Source organism: Myotis daubentonii, chromosome 8 (assembly GCF_963259705.1).
Source record: "Myotis daubentonii chromosome 8, mMyoDau2.1, whole genome shotgun sequence".
Lineage (NCBI taxonomy): Eukaryota > Metazoa > Chordata > Mammalia > Chiroptera > Vespertilionidae > Myotis > Myotis daubentonii.
Window position 1 is genome coordinate 93,442,957 of NC_081847.1, and position 17,795 is coordinate 93,460,751.

At 43.5% G+C, this 17,795-nt stretch overlaps 1 protein-coding gene across 2 annotated transcripts in view; it reads left to right on the plus strand.

Annotated features, from left to right (window-relative positions):
- Positions 1 to 15,348: 15,348 nt before the first annotated feature.
- The window catches only part of CHST9 (carbohydrate sulfotransferase 9), a 135,126-nt gene continuing 132,679 nt past the window's right edge, over positions 15,349 to 17,795 (plus strand). The window contains exon 1 of one of the 2 annotated variants that reach the window (XM_059707434.1): positions 15,349 to 15,549. In XM_059707434.1, coding sequence (XP_059563417.1) covers positions 15,450 to 15,549 — 100 coding nt within the window. In that variant the 5' untranslated portion in view covers positions 15,349 to 15,449. The remainder of the gene's footprint in view (positions 15,550 to 17,795) is intronic. The other variant, XM_059707435.1, reaches the window with a different exon arrangement.

A 17,795-nucleotide genomic window follows, 5' to 3' on the forward strand; every position in this document is an offset into this window, starting at 1 on the left:
TATATGTTTACATTGTGAAATGATTAACACAATCAGGTTGATTAACACATTCATCACCTCACAAAGTTACCTTTAGAGTGTGTGTGTGTGTGTGTGTGTGTGTGTGTGTGTAGTGAGAATGCTTGCAAGATCTACTGTCCTAGCAAATTTCAAGAATATAATAAAGTGTTAACTATAGTCACCATGCTGTATATTACAGCTTCAGAACTTACTCATCTTATAACTGAAGGTTTGTACCCTTTGCCAGCAACTCCCCATTTACCCAACCCTGTTGCCCCTGGTCACCACGTTCTACGCTCTGTTTCTATGAGTTCAACTTTTTTTTTTTTTTTTTTTTTTAGATTCCACACATAAGTGAAACCATACAGTGTTTGGCTTTCTCTGTCTAGCTTATTTCACTTAGCATAATATCCTCCAGGGTTATCTATGTTGTTGCAAATGCCAGGATTTCTTTCTTTCTCATGGCTAAAATAATCTCTTTTAATTCACTCAAAGGCAACCAATTAAGGACATTAATTCTGTAAAATTTCTTTACCTTTTTCATAGTCTACTCATTAGAAGTAAATGACAGGCTTCATCCACACTCCAGGGAAGGGACTGCACAGGGCTGGGCCTTTCAGGATTCATCTTAGAATTCTGTCCGCCGCAGAGAGCTTGAGTTGCATATTTAATTCTCTGATGCCTCTGCTTGGTTTTGTCATAAATATCTGGAATTCGCCACGATCGAAACTGAGCTCTTGGTTTTCTGCTTTGAAGATTTCCTCCATCCCATGTCATCTCAGAAGTTAATTTCAAGTTCTTTCACTTATTTCCATCTCGACTGCCGTTCCCTGACCCACGCCATCATCATATCCACATGTGCAGCCTACAGCAGCCGCCCTCCCTGCTGTCTTCTTCATTTCTGAATCCATTCCTCAGTCAGCTGCAAGAGGGGTCTACTCCCTTCTCTGCACTGATTAGAACCGTTCAGTAGCTATTTGCTGCCCAGGAAATGTTTCCGGAAGGGCCTAGTGGGGCCTTGCCTCGCTTTCCAAGCTCATCTTAGACCACTTTCCTTTTACTCAGTCAGCTCTAGCCATGCTGATGTCTTCACCTCCTAGAACAGCGGTTCTCAACCTGTGGGTCGCGACCCCTTTGGCGGTCGAACGACCCTTCCACAGGGGTCGCCTAAGACCATCCTGCATATCAGATATTTACATGACGATTCATCACAGGAGCAGCATTTCAGTTATGAAGTAGCAACGAAAATAATGTTATGGTTGGGTCACCACATGAGGAACTGTGCTTAAAGGGCCAAAAGGTTGAGAACCACTGCCCTAGAACATGCAGAGCCCTTTTCTCTGTCGGAGTGTGAGGCCCTCTGTGGCGCATCGCTCCCTTTACCACAGCTTTGCACTTGACTAGATCATTCTTTCCTGTTGTTCAGGTCTCGGCTTCAACATCATCTCTTCAAAGGTGCCTTCTCTACCGAACATGTCTACAGAAGCTCTGCTGGTTCTATAACCAATATGCTCTGCCTTGCCCCTTGTTGTTAGCACTTGTCCCACTTTGTGATCATGTTTAATTTCCTCTAAGTTGTTTTCTTGCTTTTTCCCGGCTCACTTTTGTGCCCCAGCACCTAAAATAGACAATGTCTGTCAAATGACATCATCAGCACACATTTGATGAATGGCTAAGATGTTGCTAGTATCATTGACATGGGCTAGAGCCGTGGTCGGCAAACTGCGGCTCGCGAGCCACATGCGGCTCTTTGGCCCCTTGAGTGTGGCTCTTCCTAAGCCTTAGGAGTACCCTAATTAAGTTAATAACAATGTACCTACCTATATAGTTTAAGTTTAAAAAATTTGGCTCTCAAAAGAAATTTCAGTCGTTGTACAGTTGATATTTGGCTCTGTTGACTAGTGAGTTTGCCGACCACTGGACTAGAGGAATTCAAAGAAAGCTTCACGGGAAAAGCTGGCTTTGAGACATCCATTGGTAGGAGAGAGGGTCAGAAAAGCAGAAAGTCCCATGACAGAGGCACAAAGAACAAAAACCAACTGGCAGGTGTGGAGGTTGGCACGAGGTACTCAGGACTCAGTAGACCAGAGAGGTGGCTTCCTGCTGGGGAGCAGCCGGAAGTTAGTTTGCAGAGGTGTAGTGACCACCTTATGAAGAGCCTAGAAGGCAGACAGGAGTTTTCTACTTTAGTTTAAAAACTTGGTGACTTTTTTAAAATATATATTTTTATTGATTTCAGAGAGGAAGGGAGAGGGGGAGAGAGAAAGAAACATCATTGATTTGCTGCCTCCAGTATGCCCTCCTATATGGGGATAGAGCCCACAACCCGGGCATGTGGCCTGACCAGGAATCGAACCATGACCTCCTGGTTCATAGGCCACCGCTCAACTACTGAGCCACACAGACTGTTCAAAAAACATGGTGTCTTTTTAAGCAAAGGGAAAACATTTAATGAACAACATTTTTAAAAAGCTCAATCAGGCAGCATTATTTGTATTGAATTTAAGATATTATCTGGAAATAAGTCATTTATTCAGGAGTCTTTTTTCATTTATCCAAAAGATATTTATGCCATCATTCTGTCTGAAGTACTGTGTTTGGCATGAGGGTACCGTGAATATCACTTCCAAGACGAGTCCGAAAGGACTAACAAGGGCCAGCTGGAGGTTGGGGGAGGGTCTGAAAAAGAAAGAAGGGAATTTCTGTTCATGTGCCCAGAGTCCAAAGGGAATACGGTTAATGTCTACAAATCCATTGGTTCCGTTGCCTTGAGGGTAAGGTTTGAGGTAGAGGTATAAGTGATAAGAGGTGAACAAGAGCCACCTCAGGAAGGGGCTTGTTTATCATCATAAGAAATGTGGTCCAGTTAAAAGAGTGAGGAATGGCGGAGCATACAAGTGGAAATGTCCTTCAGGCCTTTAGAAATATGAGACGGCGCTGGTGAGTGACTGGAACTAGAACGTGGGTTAAATTTTTAAATGTTCAAAAGTGAGGTCATTTCATGGGGGACTGAGCAGAGAAGAGAAAGTCAGACTCCGAGGGGAAAAGAGAAATGGGAGAAGCTGTTAAAGGTTGAACAAGCAGAGAGCACCACAGGAGCCAGGGGTGGGAGCCCTTTCATAATGGTCAGCAGCCCTGGCAGGAAGGGGTCCGGAGCTCAAAAGGCAAACTTCTCAATGGCAAGAAGGAAATAACCACAGAAAAGGAAGTTCTCTGTGCTTGCCTGGAGGACCACACGACAGCTCATCAGACATGTCCGTGTCCACTTGGTGATACCGTAGTTACAGTTAAAAGATGTAATGGTGTCAGTGTAGGGAAATAGAATGTTTTCTTAAGACGAATAGCACTCTATAGCCTTCTTAGGGGATCAGTTTACTTAGCTCTGACTTTTGGGAACTAGTAAAAAGAGTAAATTAACTCATTTTGAGCATCTTTGAATAGATTTCATAATTTTGGCATCCCTCTGGGTAGGTGTCATGTGAGCAGTCCACTGAAGGTTAGTGGAAAGAATGGAGTTTGGAAACAGGCAAAACCGAGTTTGGATAGTTTGGATTCTGGCTCTTCCTGTTCTGAGTCATGCGAACTTCCATATTTTGGTGTTTATTGACCCTGTCCCTAAATAATAGCCACATTTTGGAACTTGATATTTTAGTTTCTATACATTTACTGATTTCCCACCTTAAAAGAAGAGCATTTAGTCCTTTTCCTTCCTTATCTTACCACACATATATGTCCTTGTCATTCCCAACCCTCCAATCCTCCCACAATAGTGATAGCATCTTGCTTAGATGCATAGTCAGTGTGTTCATAATCATGGCAGTGCAAATGCCATCCACAGCGTGGCCATGCCATTTCAGTTACTTTTTCCTTTCCTGAATTTTCTACTTTCCCTGAAGTTAATAGCATCCTGCTCTTTCATTTGCTTGATGTTCTGGGTTGTTTTCACGGACTCAGGCAAACTCTTCATCATTGTCTGGATATCCTCTCTGGACGCTTAGACAAATCAGCCAGCCAACAGTTTTATCTTTCTAAAAAGTCTCTCCCAAGCCTCTGTCCTCCAGCCTGAGCTGCTTGCCCTCCAAACCTGTTTGACAGGTTCGTCCTTCACTACCATCCAGAAGTTCCTCTGGTCGCCTCCTCTGCTAGACCTGTTGTTTTCTATATCTTATTTCTTTCCCCTTTTCTTACTCCCTTGCTTTGCCAGGACCTTCTGTGACTTTCTGGGAGGTAAATTTTTTTTGAGAACTTTTCTGAAAGTGCTTATTCTACCCACACCCTTGGTTGAGACCTGGGTAGAATATAATAGAGTTTTAAGTGATGTTAGTAATTGATTACAATGATTTTACTTGAGAATATTGAAGTCATTCTTGTTCCATGGCCTTATTTTAGATTCCAGGATTGCTACTGACAAGTCTGATGTCATTCTGGTACTTGATCCTCTAGATAGGTTCCAGTTGTTTCTCTCTAACAACAGCTGGAATCTTTTCTCTGTTTCTAGTGTTCTGAAATGGCAATATGATGCCCCTTTATTTCCTAGCCAATGTGCTAAGTACTCAGTGACCCCTTTAAATATGGAAATCATGTCCCTCAGCTCCCTGAAATTTTCTGAAATCACATCACTAATGGTTTTCTCTCTTTTGCTTTCTCAGTTCTATCTGCTGGAAATGTCTATTATTCAGATTTTGAATCTCCTCGATGAATCCTATGTCTTGGCTTTTTTTTCCTTGTCCAATTTTCCATCTCTGTCATTTTTATCTACCTTCCGAGAAGTCACCTTATCTTCTAGCTCTTTTTTTTTTCCTCTCTGACTTTTTTTTATTAAATACTAGAGGCCCGGTGCACGAATTTGTGCACCGGTGGGGTCCCTTGGCCTGGCCTGCCAAGATCTGGCTGAAACCGGCTCTCCAACATCTCCTGGCTTGCAAGAGGGTGACAAACCCTGGAATCGGGCTCCCTCCTCTCTGGTTCCAGGTGTGTCACCCAAGAACCAAAACTGCCAAGTCACTGCAGCTCGGCAGCTCCTGCATTAACCATCTGCCCCCTGGTGGTCAGTGTGTGTCACAGCTACTGGCTGGTCAGCCAGTGGCCTAGGCTTTTATATATATAGATAGGGTTCCAGCCTGCTTTGATAGAACCTGTTTTCTCTCTTATCTCTCTAAGGATATAAAGTATGGTTCTCTTGAACTTTGTTTTTGTTTTGTTATTTTCCCTTTTTGTTTTCTGCCCTGCTTCTCTCTGGCCATCTATTGGGTCCTCGCTTGCCTCACCTTTTCTGGAGGAACAAGGGTACCCTTCCTGGGCTCTACAGCACACAGTATCTTGTGTCTTGTTGGCATCTATGGAAACACTTTCATTTCAGCATTTTATGACCTTCAGCTTTTAGATTGATCATCACTCCTCTGCCTGCATGTCATCTTTTAAAACTTTATTATTCTCTCAGTCTCTTGTAATCATCTCTCCTCTTCCCATCTCTATATTTTTGTAAATATATATATATATATATTTGTTTCTTTATTTTAGAGGAATTTGAAGAGGGGAATGCATGAGTTCCATCTGACTTCATTTAACTAGAAGTCCTCTTCATGGATTAGTTAATTAAATTAATTGAAATTAGCCAGTACCATAATAGCATTAAAACCATCACTATTTATAATTCTGTAGACTCCTTGAGGTTTCACAATATTTTTTTTTACATGTTTTGTTGTACTTCCTGCTTTTATAGGGAATGTTGATATTCAGGGTTATGTATTGTTCCTGCTTTCCTTTGTTGCCAGCATTTCAAGCTTCCAAATAGATCTCTACGTATTTCAATAACTACCCGAGGCAGTTACTTTGATGTTGTAATATGAGCACTGTCTGTGGTGTGTTCTTTGAAAATGCCTTCAGAGCTTACTGTATGGTTCTTCTGTCAGTAGATATTTTTGCAGATTTGTTTTATTTTTCTTTTTAAACCAAGATTTGTAGGTTAGCACCTTTGCCATTTCAGTTCGTCTTATTTTTCTATTAAATGTGTACAGGCTACGCGCAAAAGGGCTAGAACGTGAAACAAGAGGAGAGACAGGGAGCACCGGGGAGGACTGAGTACATATTTGCATGTGATGCCCAAAGCCAGCCATGAGTGCTTGGCTCACCAGGACCACTGTCTGTAAGACACACATCACATAGGATATATACTAGTACACAGTTCTGGTGTCTTGTAGGGTTTCCTGTCAGCCATGTAGTGCTACTATTCCATGGAAAGTCATATTACCCTTTCCATAAGAGACATTATATAACAGCAGCACATCAGATGTCTAGACAACAGATTATGAGGGAGAAAAAACAATCTTCCTTATAGGTATCGACTGCCTAGTTAATCATTAACAAAAATTACTACCCAACATGTCTGGTATAAGGAAGCCGATCCTCTATAAATATAATACCTTTACAAGGATTTCATGATTACTGTGATAAGCAGAAGAGGGAATTTAGCAATAAAGTAATATATAGGTGACAACATGTAAAAGACACTTTATCAATGTAACAACCAGTAACAATAGTACTAATAAAACAACCTATGTTTTATTGTCTCATCATAAAAATACTGATTTGGAAATCTACTTAGACAATTTGTCGAACATCGATCAATGACAGCCCACCCGGCACTAATATTCTATCTTGGGTTCTTAATTGCATTTTCTTTGTGACATGTTTCCTGCTGCACAATCCATTGCTTCCAATTTTGTAGGAAGGGTAGTCTGTCTTGCTGCTGTTGGACAGACGGAAGCCCCAGAGGCTCCAACCTGTGACCTGCTTCACTCCCCCACTCTTTCTGGGGACGCACTCAGGTGTGGCGATTATTTTAACGGTGCTGATCCTCACAGCACTACCCCCCTTTCAGTCATGCTTGAGTCATTGTGTCCACTCCTGAGCCCTGCATTTAAAGAAAAGCATGAACACATGTGAATGTGTCTGGAGGGAGGTGATTAAATTGACTGAGTTTTCTAAGCCAGGTCCCGGAAGAAATGGCTGGAGGAGTTTTGTATATTTATGTTTCCTGGAGTAAAAAACAAAAAAGGATTAAGGACCACTGTCTTCAATAATTGGAAAACCTGCCATGTAAATGAGAGAACAGATTTGTTATGAATTGTTCCAGAAGGCTCTACTAGAACCAACCTGTGCAGGTTATGAAGAGATATACTCAGACATTCTCTGATGAAGAACAGAGTTGAAAACTTGCTCATTTGCCTGCAGTGCCTGGCACAGGGCCTGGGTCACATTCTGGCTTAATGGATGTTTATTGATTGGATTGACTTGGCTTGAATTGAAAGAATAAACCTCTCACAGTAAAAATAGACTGTGGTTTGAAGTAAAACTAGCCGATCTGTCAACAAATACTTATGGATGAACTACCGTCCTACAGCTGGTCATCTGTAATATAAAGATAGTGACATTTTAATAGTGTAGAGCGCTTCTGTGGGCCAAGCATTCTTCTAAATATTGGTTGCGTAGTCACGTATCTCCCAGCACCCTCACATGGTAGGTATTTTTTTATTCCCAGTTCAGATGTGAGGAGACTGAGGCACACACAGGTGACATAATAAACCGTGTCACAAAACCGGTTAGTTGTCAAGCTGTGATTTGAAGCCATGGCCTTGGGCTCCAGGCTCGTTATGCTTAAGCACAGTATAGAACACATTAGCATAGTAGGCATGTCGGTGGGATAGAATTTGGGTGAAGTAACTACATCCTTAGCATCGCTGCAATAAGCTGCCTCCAGTCATGAAAGACAGGAGGATGTGCATACACAAAGGACGGACAGATTGTTGGACGCGAGTATGATCCGGTCCCATCTCTGCTCTGAGGATTGGCCGCCCAGTGGCTGTCCTTTCTCTCCCTGATGCCTCTGGTCTTCCTTTCAGTCCGGTCTTCAAGCCTCGTGACCCTCCCAAAATGCAAACCTGACCACGCCACTCCCTTCCGGCCTGCCTGTGGCTTTCCAGTGTCCACCAGACAGGTAGAGTCGGATCAGGCTGATGCCAGGCGCTCTGTGGTCTGCCTCCACCCGCCCCTCTCACCTCGTCGCTCACTGAGCTCTGCTTCAGACTCTGTGGTTCTGCGAGCTGGACCTGTGGATGGTCCACTGGGGAAGATGGCAGCGTTACTGTGGGAATTGAATTAAACAATCAATATGAAATGCTTACATAGCGCCCAGAATGTAATAACTGCTCAGTAAATGTTATGATTACTTCATTTTTTTCTGATTATCCTGCCAAAATTGCTGCACCCCAAATATATCTCATTCCTTAGCTCTCTTACTATCCTTATAATTGCTTTGTAATAGATTGGAAAATAAAGGGAACTTACTGGCTTTTCTAAATTACAAATTCAGAGGCAGAGGCGGGCAGAAGGATCCAGTGGGACCCTTTCCTCTTGCTTCTCGGATTCCTCTGCTGCGCCCCTCTTGCTGTCTTGGATTTTAGGCGGGCCTTCCTAGGGCAGCCCGCAGCTTCTAGTAGCAGAGTGAACTGTGCGCTTTCTCATTCACATTCCCTGTGAGAGAAAACATCCTTCCCCGGACCAGAGCTCCGGGTTTTGTTCTGATTCGATCACCTTTGAAGCAATCCCTGTCGCCAGAGGACCTGGGCCACCTGGTGTGGTGGGTGGAATGGTGATCCCTGGTAAGACATGTCCGGGTCTCACTCCTGGAACCTGTGGGCCTCGCTGGAGAAAGGGTCCCTGCTGATGCAATCAAGTTCAGGATCTAGAGATAAGCTCTTCCTGGATTATGGGAGTGGCCCTACGTCCAGTGACAAGTGTTCTTATAAACACACAGAGCAGAGGGCTCTGTGAGGCTGGGAACAGATCAGGGGCCTTCACTGGGGCTGGAGGTCGGACAGGCTGTTGAGAACTGTGTGGCTTCCTCGGAGAGGAGCAGAACAGATATCAGGGAGGCAGACTGCGCAGCCTCCACCTGCATAGCCTTTCATCCCACTTCCTGCTTTAACCTAGAGATTTCAGTTCATCCCAGTCATGGGCTGGCAGCTGTCCGTTATGCAGCACTTCCGAGGTTACAGTGTTAATTACTACAACAAGGAAAACTCGGTTATTTCATTATACTTGCTAGCCCCCTTGCTTCATATGATATAATCTCTGCTGATAACTCCCTCGAGTCATCTGAGACGTGAGGATGCAACTTACCATTTTCTTGTATCGCCATGGCTTGTCCCAGGACTCCAAAAAGGAGTCCCTGTGTCTTCCTAGGGCCCTTGAATAAAACAGAATTCATGTTGGTTACCGATGTGTTACTCAGTGTGGTCCTGGTGATTCCCGACTGGTGGATAATGCATGTTACACATTCTTACAATTCCTTAAACGGGAGTAAACGCAACGGTATTGTTGTATCATCCACATGCGACACATTGGAATCTTTTAACACTTTAAAATTGTAGAATGTGGAGCAAGTAACAGTGAGGGTTGAGATGAGCAATCCATTGAACAATAATCTCCATGGGTGTTTCTTTTCCTTTCTCTAACACAAACAAATGTTTGCAGAGGGCCTTTGCTTTTAGTCTTATGCGGTCTTCAAAGATCTATTTTTGTTCTTCAATGACTCCACCTTGAACACTGCAATGTAAAATGAGAGTTTAAAACTTTTCTAAAACAAAGATTATAAGGGCAAAGCCGTGTCTTGTTAAAATTTTTAAATTATAATTAACTTTTCATGATAACAGCTGAAAGGAGAAGGTACCTGTTCAATAAATTATACAGGAAATCAAAGCAACAATATGTGTAAGGAAACACCTATAAATTAGTGTCTGGCAAAGGAATGTGGCTTTCTCTTCTGGACGGTAAATTACGCCTACTGTTTGCGCTACTACAGGAATAGAACATGGAACACTGTACGTGAGAAACCATGTGGAAAAATATGAAAAGATAAGCATTATTCCTACCTGTTCACAGCAATATGACAAACTCTCTTTTCTTAAACGTTCCTCTGTAATAGTATTGTACGATATTAGTTTTCTTTGCTGCCACAGCAAATCATAGCAAATGCAGTGGCTTTAACAGCTCAAATGTATTCTCTTACACTTCTCTGAGTCAGAAGTCTGAAACAGGCTAAAATCATGGTATCTGCAGATCCTCATTCTTTCTTTTTTAAAATATATTTTTGATTTCAGAGGGGAAGGGACAGGGACATAGAAACATCAATGATGAGAGAGAATCATGGATCGGCTGCCTTCCATACGCCCCCTACTAGGGATCGAGCCAGCAACCTGGGCTGGGCCCTGACCAGGAATCGAACCGTGACCTCCTGGTTCGTAGGTCAAAGCTCAACCACTGAGCCACGACTGCTGGGCAGCAGGTCCTCATTCTTTCTCGTGGGCTCCAGGTAGGCTCCGTCCTTGTCTTTATGAGCTGCTGGAGGCACCTGCAGGCCTTGGCTGCTGGTTCCCTTTCTCTGGCTCCATCAGCTCCAGAGCCAACAAGAGCAAGTCCTTCTCAGGTCACGCCCCTCTGACCCCTGTGGCGTGCCTCTGCCGCTTTTCAGGACCCTCGTAGTTCATTGGGGTCACCCAGGTAATTCAGAATAATCTCCCATGTCAGCTGATGAGCAGAACTTCCATTCCATCCGCAGCTCTAATTCCCCGTTGCCATGGGAGGAAACATAGTCACAGGCCCCAGTGGTTAAGAGATGAACCTCTTTGGGGGGGCGCAGGGGCAGTATTCTGCCTTCCACATACACTATGGTCAAGTTTCTGGTCTTAATAAAGGTCCTTGGTTATGTAAAAGGTAGGCACTGGAGGAAGCTGGGCTAAGGGTACACGGGGACGCTGTACTATTTTTGCAACTCTTCTTAGGTGAGTCTAAAATAATTTCAAAATAAAAGTTTATACATTTAAAAAACGTTTAAAAAACCTTTGCATTTTTTGAGGATTAGGTGAAAATATGTAGAAATTGCTTATCAAATTTTAGGAATTGTTCTATAATAAAATAGTTCAACATAGGGTTATTTAACTTCTAAAATCATAAAAACAATAATGTAATAAATAGTAAATAAAGGTCACATTCCATAGCCAATTAAAAGTAATTCAGTCAAGATTTATTGTTTTATGGTTATTACACATTTTATAATAACTAAATAAGATCTAGGTTTTTTCCTTTTAAATAAAACACTGCCCATAATTGACTAAATATCATTAGACTAAATATCATTAAATATCCCAATTTAATTTTATTATGATTAATAGAAACTACACATTTTAAAATATTTATGTGCCCACAACACCTACCAAATAAAAATCCAACTACTTAATAGAGTTGGACCATAGCTGTCCAGATGGAATAGGTAGCTTATAATGTACACAAAAACAAATTCCAGGTAGATTTCAGCGCTAAATATGGAAAGCATAACTTTAAAGTTTTGGAAGGAAGAATAATTTTATTGTTTGAAGGAGAGAATGTTATCTTAGAAAATTCATAGAGAACACAAGCTGAGCGCGACACCACCCATCCCTGCTCTGTAGGACAGAGGTCCCGGCCGGTGCTGCCTAAAGGGCCCCTGGTCATCAGGCTTTGAGCTGGTTTTGCTCAGTGGGAGTCACTGACTGGAAATCTAAGGACAGAGGAAATTGAGGATGGGATGGTGATTCTCTGGTTCGTTGACACCCGGCTGCAGCATGGTGTCTGTGTCCCTGGGCAATGGCTACAGCTCCTATCAGCCACCCTTCTCCTCCAGCCCCTTCTCACGCTCCAGGCTTAGCTTCCTGCTTCCTGCCTTCATTTCTAGGAGTGGTTGCTGTTACTTACGCTTGGGGACTACTCTGTCCCTTGTTGGTTTCCCCAAATCCTGGTCACGTCTTGGCAAATTGTCCCAAACAATTTCATGAGTTTGAGTCTATCACATGTTTTTGTCCAAGACTCTAGCTGGTAAATCAAGGTCCATCCATGTTCTCCCAGATGGCAAGATTCCCTTCTTTCTTATGGCTGAATCATATTCTCTTCTCTCTAAATAGATTGATAGATAGGTACATAGATAGATAGAGAGACAAACCACAACTTCTTTATCCATTTATCTGTCAATTTATCTGACACTTAGGTTGTTTCCCTGCCTTGGCTACTATAAATAATGCTACTATGAACACGGGGTCCAGATCTCTTCAACAGAGTGTTTTTGTTTCTTTCAGATAAATTCCCAGAAGTGGAATTGCTGGATGATGTGGTAGTTATATTTATAATTTTTTGAGGATCCTTCATCCTATTTTCATAGCGGCTGCACCAACTTACCTTCCCACAAACAGTGTACAAGGGTTACCCTTTCCTCCACATCTTCTCCAGCATTGGTTATTTCCTGTCTTTCTGGTAACAGCCATTTGACAGGCATGAGGTAATAGCTCATTGTGGTTTTGATTTGCATTTCCTTGAGGATTAGTGATGTTGCCCATCTCAAAAATAATAATTGTTAAAGTGTTGGGAAAGAGATAACAGAGTAGAACAGTTGTTTTTATATTTCTTCCTGTAACTGTTGGGGATAAATCAATAGGATATGCAAGTCACAACAAATATGTATTTTTTTAATAAAGTCACACAGACCCTTTTTTTCAGTATTTTAATAGTCCACAGTTCTCAATTTGGAGGTTAGGACTAAGGATTTTCAAGTACACCTAGAAAATTAATTGCCTTATTAATTATCAGAGCTCTAAATTCAGTTCAGCACAGCACACTGAGCACCTCTTGGATTCAAGGGACCGTACTTATGAGCAGGGAGCGGAAGGAGCCATACAAAACACAGGGAGCCTGAATGTACATCTAATGCTGCACATAAAGTAGCATTATTCTGAGTCATTCCATCTCCAGTCGTCTGCACTTTCCCGCAGGCTGGGAGGTGGATGTACGCTCTAGTGTGCTTTCCCCTCACAGGTGACCTTCAGCTTTGCCTAAAGCAATGCTGCTGCTCTTTCTGCCTCACCTTTGTTTAATGAGAGCCATCGCCTTCCTAATGCCAAGGTCGGGTTAATGGACTGAGAGGGGAGAAAATCTAAGGGATCCCTCCGTTTCACACCAGACTGCCTTCCTGCCCTGTGCTTTTCATCCCTCATCCTACTCCCATCTGCCAGGATAACAATTGGGGGGTTTCTACTGCCTTCTTCTTGCCCAGGAGGCTATGTCGGGGTGGCAACATCTCCTGCAGGAAGGAAGGACAAGTTCTTCTTTTCCAGCATCCTAGGTAACACTGTCCCTCTGCAAACCCACTCTCCCCCACCCCCGCCCGCCCCCACCCCCGACTGCTTTCAGCTTTCACACCTACCCTTCCCCCAGGTCTGTGCTCTGTTCTGATTTACATGTTTTCTTTTACTCTCCCTCTTCTGGGGTAAGTGTTAATTATGTAGACAGATTGTAAAAAGCTCTTTCTTCTTGTAAACAGCTATTTTTTCCTTAGTAGTGGGTTTTGTTTAACTGGCTTCCTCCTGCCTGAGTCTTCCCTGCGCCCAGGGATTAGCTGGTCATTGTTTAACTTTAGCATCAAGAGGAGAGAGGGCCCTTCATCCACAGTTCCCCTTGAGCGAGTCAGTCTTGGAATCAGAAATCGCACCTGTCCCTCGGGAACTGACTCTCGCCCATGAGCTTGGAAAGCTCGTCATGTTTTAGTTTAGAATCACTGTAAGAGCAAAATATCGCCTATCAAACCAACCATTTTTTCTTCTACCAATTTACGAACTTCCTCTACTGCCCATATCAAGAAATGCTTGCAATTGTCGAAAGCACTTGCGGAAATGTGAGCCATGGCCCCTTGCTTGGGGAACTCCGAGTGGATTCCAGAAAGCTCCTGGGGTGATGGCGACAGCCACTGCTCCTCCCGGCCCTCCCGCATAATCCTTAAAATATCACGGAAATGTACTTGCGATGTGACTTCCTTTGCTGGTGAATTTGTTTTTTTCTAATCAGGAGGTGGCTCTCAGACATTCACTTCCCATCTGACCTCAGATGTTACTTTTGGGGGCCAGTGTTGGTGTGAAAATTGGTTTTGCCATCAATAGCTTACTATTACCCTTCCACCAGCCTAGCCGTTTCCCACAGGAGTTTTTGGCTTTGCCTGACACCTCCCCGGTTCCTCTTTCGAAGGCTAAGTCAGTGTTCCCCCGGGAGCTTTTGAGGGTGGTTGAAAGGGTGGGGGGAGAAAGAGAGAGAATGCTACACACAGCAGCGTGAGTCGTGTTGTGTCTTCCCACTGAGGGAACACAGGGGTCTCCTCGGAGAGGGGGTGTGGCCTTGCCAAGCAACAGTGCCCTGGGCATTAGACACAAGGCCATGACCTTGGCCTCATTAAGCAGGCGAACTGGTTGGTGAGCTCCTATTTGCTTGGCAGTTGATGGGGCTTCTTAACTCAGGTTTCAGTGAAGGTTCGTAAACAAGCTGATCTCTTATGCAAGATGGTGTGTGTGTTTGTTGTTTCTAAGGAGATGTTTACATTTTCATTAGATTCTCAAAAGTGGGTACAACTTCTGTTTTAAAGTTAAGATTACACTCAATGAAATTGTTCTAAAACGAAGTCATTTCAGTATTTCTTTAAATAAAGCAAGCGTTTATTCCTGAGACAGATGTCTGTAACCTGAGGTAGATTCTGTACTCTCATGTTATATTATGAGAGACATCCCTGAACTCTGACCTTTTATTTCTTTAAATATGTTTTTATTGATTTTAGAGAGAGGAAGGTAGAGGGAGAGAGAGATAGAAACATCAATGAGGAGAGAGAATCATTGATCAGCTGCCTCCTGCACACCCCACACTGGGGATCGAGCCCACAACCAGGACATGTGCCCTGACCGGAAATGGAACCGTGACCTCCTGGTTCATAGGTCGACACTCGACCACTGAACCACACTGGCCAGGCTGACCTTTTAATATTTATCCCTTTATGCCCTTAAGTGGTATTAAATGTACCCTGTCCACCTTAGAAATCTATTACTTTTGCATGAGAGGGAAGTGACCATTGACTGTCCATTTCTGAACTTCATATATCCATAGGACGTGAAGGGTTTTCCCTTCATTCCATGGCCTGTCTTTGGAAATGCAATTCATTCATAGTCGATGTAGATGTCAGGTGGCCCGAACCCTGTGTTCCTCTCACAATAGAAGAGGCCTATGTCTGGCCACGCTGCCCCACTAAGCCGGGCTGTTCCTCATTAACCGAGGGCAGTCCAGTCCCGGGTAAGGCAGCGGCAGACAATGGAGCAGGGCCCGCTGGAGCCATCTGCCAGCTCCTCCTGTCTCCCCTAAGTCTTCAGCATGGACACCGGCACGGTTATAGCATATTTGGCAAGAAGTGTCGCCACCAGAGTGAAATGTGGATGCTTCGACATTCCAGGTTACTTCCGGGACGAGTGCTCAGGAGAAGAGGACGGACTGCGGCTCGGTGCCAGCACCATGCGGGGCGCAGCGAGGAGGAGGAGCGCCGCCATCTGAGGGCCATGCGTCCCCAGGGGCTCTTCCTCTCGGTGCTGATGTTCGGGGCGGCAGGGCTGCTCCTCTTCATGTACCTGCAGGTCCGGATCGAAGAGCAGCACTCAGGTAAGGCGGGTCCTGGCCCGCGGGAATCGCAATGCCATGGCCCCCTACATGGGCTGCGATGGTGACAGGCCTGGGAAAGCCATCACAGGGCTGAGAACAACCGACATGAGAGAGCTGAGTCCCCTCGCTCCGGAAAGAAGGGGGTGCACAGGTCCGCGGCCTTTGCTTGGTGGCTGGGGACGCTGGACTTTTTGTTACCCAGGTGGGAGCCACAGCGGCCCCGCAGCCCGGCCGGGACCCCGCACAGGGAACTTGTCTACACAGATGGGTCGCTTTTATCCCACCTGCGTGTGTCCGCTAAGCTTTGGGCACAAGCCGAACAGGAGCGGAACTGCAGCAAACTCTCTCTCTCTCTCTCTCTCTCTCTCTCTCTCTCTCTCTCTTTCTCGGTTCCTTCTTAATTTTTGTGTTGATACTCAAAAATGATGTAGAAATTCTTTAATACCTCTACTTTAAAGCAGGGTGTGGCAAACCTTTTTTGCAAATGAATGGCTGGAAAATATTTTAAGCTTTATAAGCCACACGGTCTGTATCATAACCACTTAACCCTGCCGGCGTATCAGGAAGCAGCCCTAGCTTATCTGTGCACAAATGGACCAGGTTGTTGTATTCTGATAAAACTTACTTACAAAAGTAGGCGATGGGCCGGATTTGGTCCAAAAGCAGTAGTTGGCTGGTTTCTGCTATACTTATATTTTCATCATTTAGTTTGTAATTACTGCACTTTGGAGCACCCAGTTGCTTTAGAGTGGATACATTAATAATGATAATAGGAAATGGAGTGTGCTTATAATGATGAAAGGAAATGTTTTAGAGCATCATACACACACACACACACACACACACACACACACAGGTGTGGTGAAATTCAGTTGTTTTTCCATTAGCATAAATAGATGATGGCTTATGATTGTTAAGGGAAATAAAGTAAAAACAGAAGAACAATTTCTTGTTTCCAATTGTAAAAATTATTCTGGATTTAATGCCATTAAGAATCTACTCTGAAAGATAATTCAATATTGAATCACTCATATGACCATTTTAAAAGTGGTTTCTATTTTTAAATGCCGTTCCTTGGTTAATTCTCAGAGGATTTATTTAATTTATATAGTAACCCTTGGGGAAAGAGGTTGCATATGACTTCCTAGAGAATATGTAACATGTTGCCAAAAGTCATTCTTAATTCCCATTACAATTTACATAAACTATAATATCATCTGTTTTCTATACTACTACAATAATTTATCATGATAACTTGTAATATGTAATGAAACCATCTGTGATGAAGTATAGAGGCTAATTCCTTCTGCAGTACAACTTCTAGCATAGATCTCACATAGGCAGCCTTCAGTGGGTGTCTGTTGAATAAGTAAATAAAAGAATGAATGACTAGATTTAACACTTCCGGCAGCACGCAGACTAGAATGCACAGAGGAGAAAAAACTTAAGAGCTCTCATTATTGGGAGGTTGGCTAATGTCATAGACTCATGACATATTTCACCAGAAAAGTATCACAGCAGGTCTCCCACATGCAAAAGAAAATGTATTCATATAGACAGACTAATGGAGAAGTACCATGATTTAGTCACGTCAGTAAGAAACGACATGGTATCTGAAGAAGCAGTCAAGCCATACTCTACATGTAATGCCATTTACAAGAGGAGTTTGTTCACAAGCATCAGTAGCTTCCATTTATTGAACGCTTAATAAGAGCTGAATATTTACATAAAGTTTCTCTAACCCTAACGATGTGTGAATGAGTTTGATATTCTATGTGTATAGACGAGGAAATGGAGGTTCAGGCAAAACTTACCCAGGGCCTCACATGTGTAGGGAAATCTGCACCTGGCTTGGTTTGTGCTGTTTCGGAGCCCATGCCTCTACCCCCCACCGGGCTTCTGGGAGGGGAAAGGGTGAATCATGTTACCCCTAGACCAGCAGGCGCCAACCAGTGGTCCGTGAGGTCCGAAAGGTTGGCGACGGCTGCCCTAGACTACAAATACAAGCAACTGAGACTCAGAAACTTCAAGTGATTTGCTCAAAGCTAAGAGTTTTCAAAGTGTGACCCACGCTCTGATTTTACTCCTTCTCAGAAGCCCTGAAAGAGCTTCACCAAGAAAGTGGTTGAGATAAGCATATAACAGATGCCCAAGTATTTTTTTAAATATATTTTATTGATTTCAGAGCGGAAGGGAGAGGGAGAGGGAGAGAGAAACATCCATGATGAGAGAGAATCATTGATAGG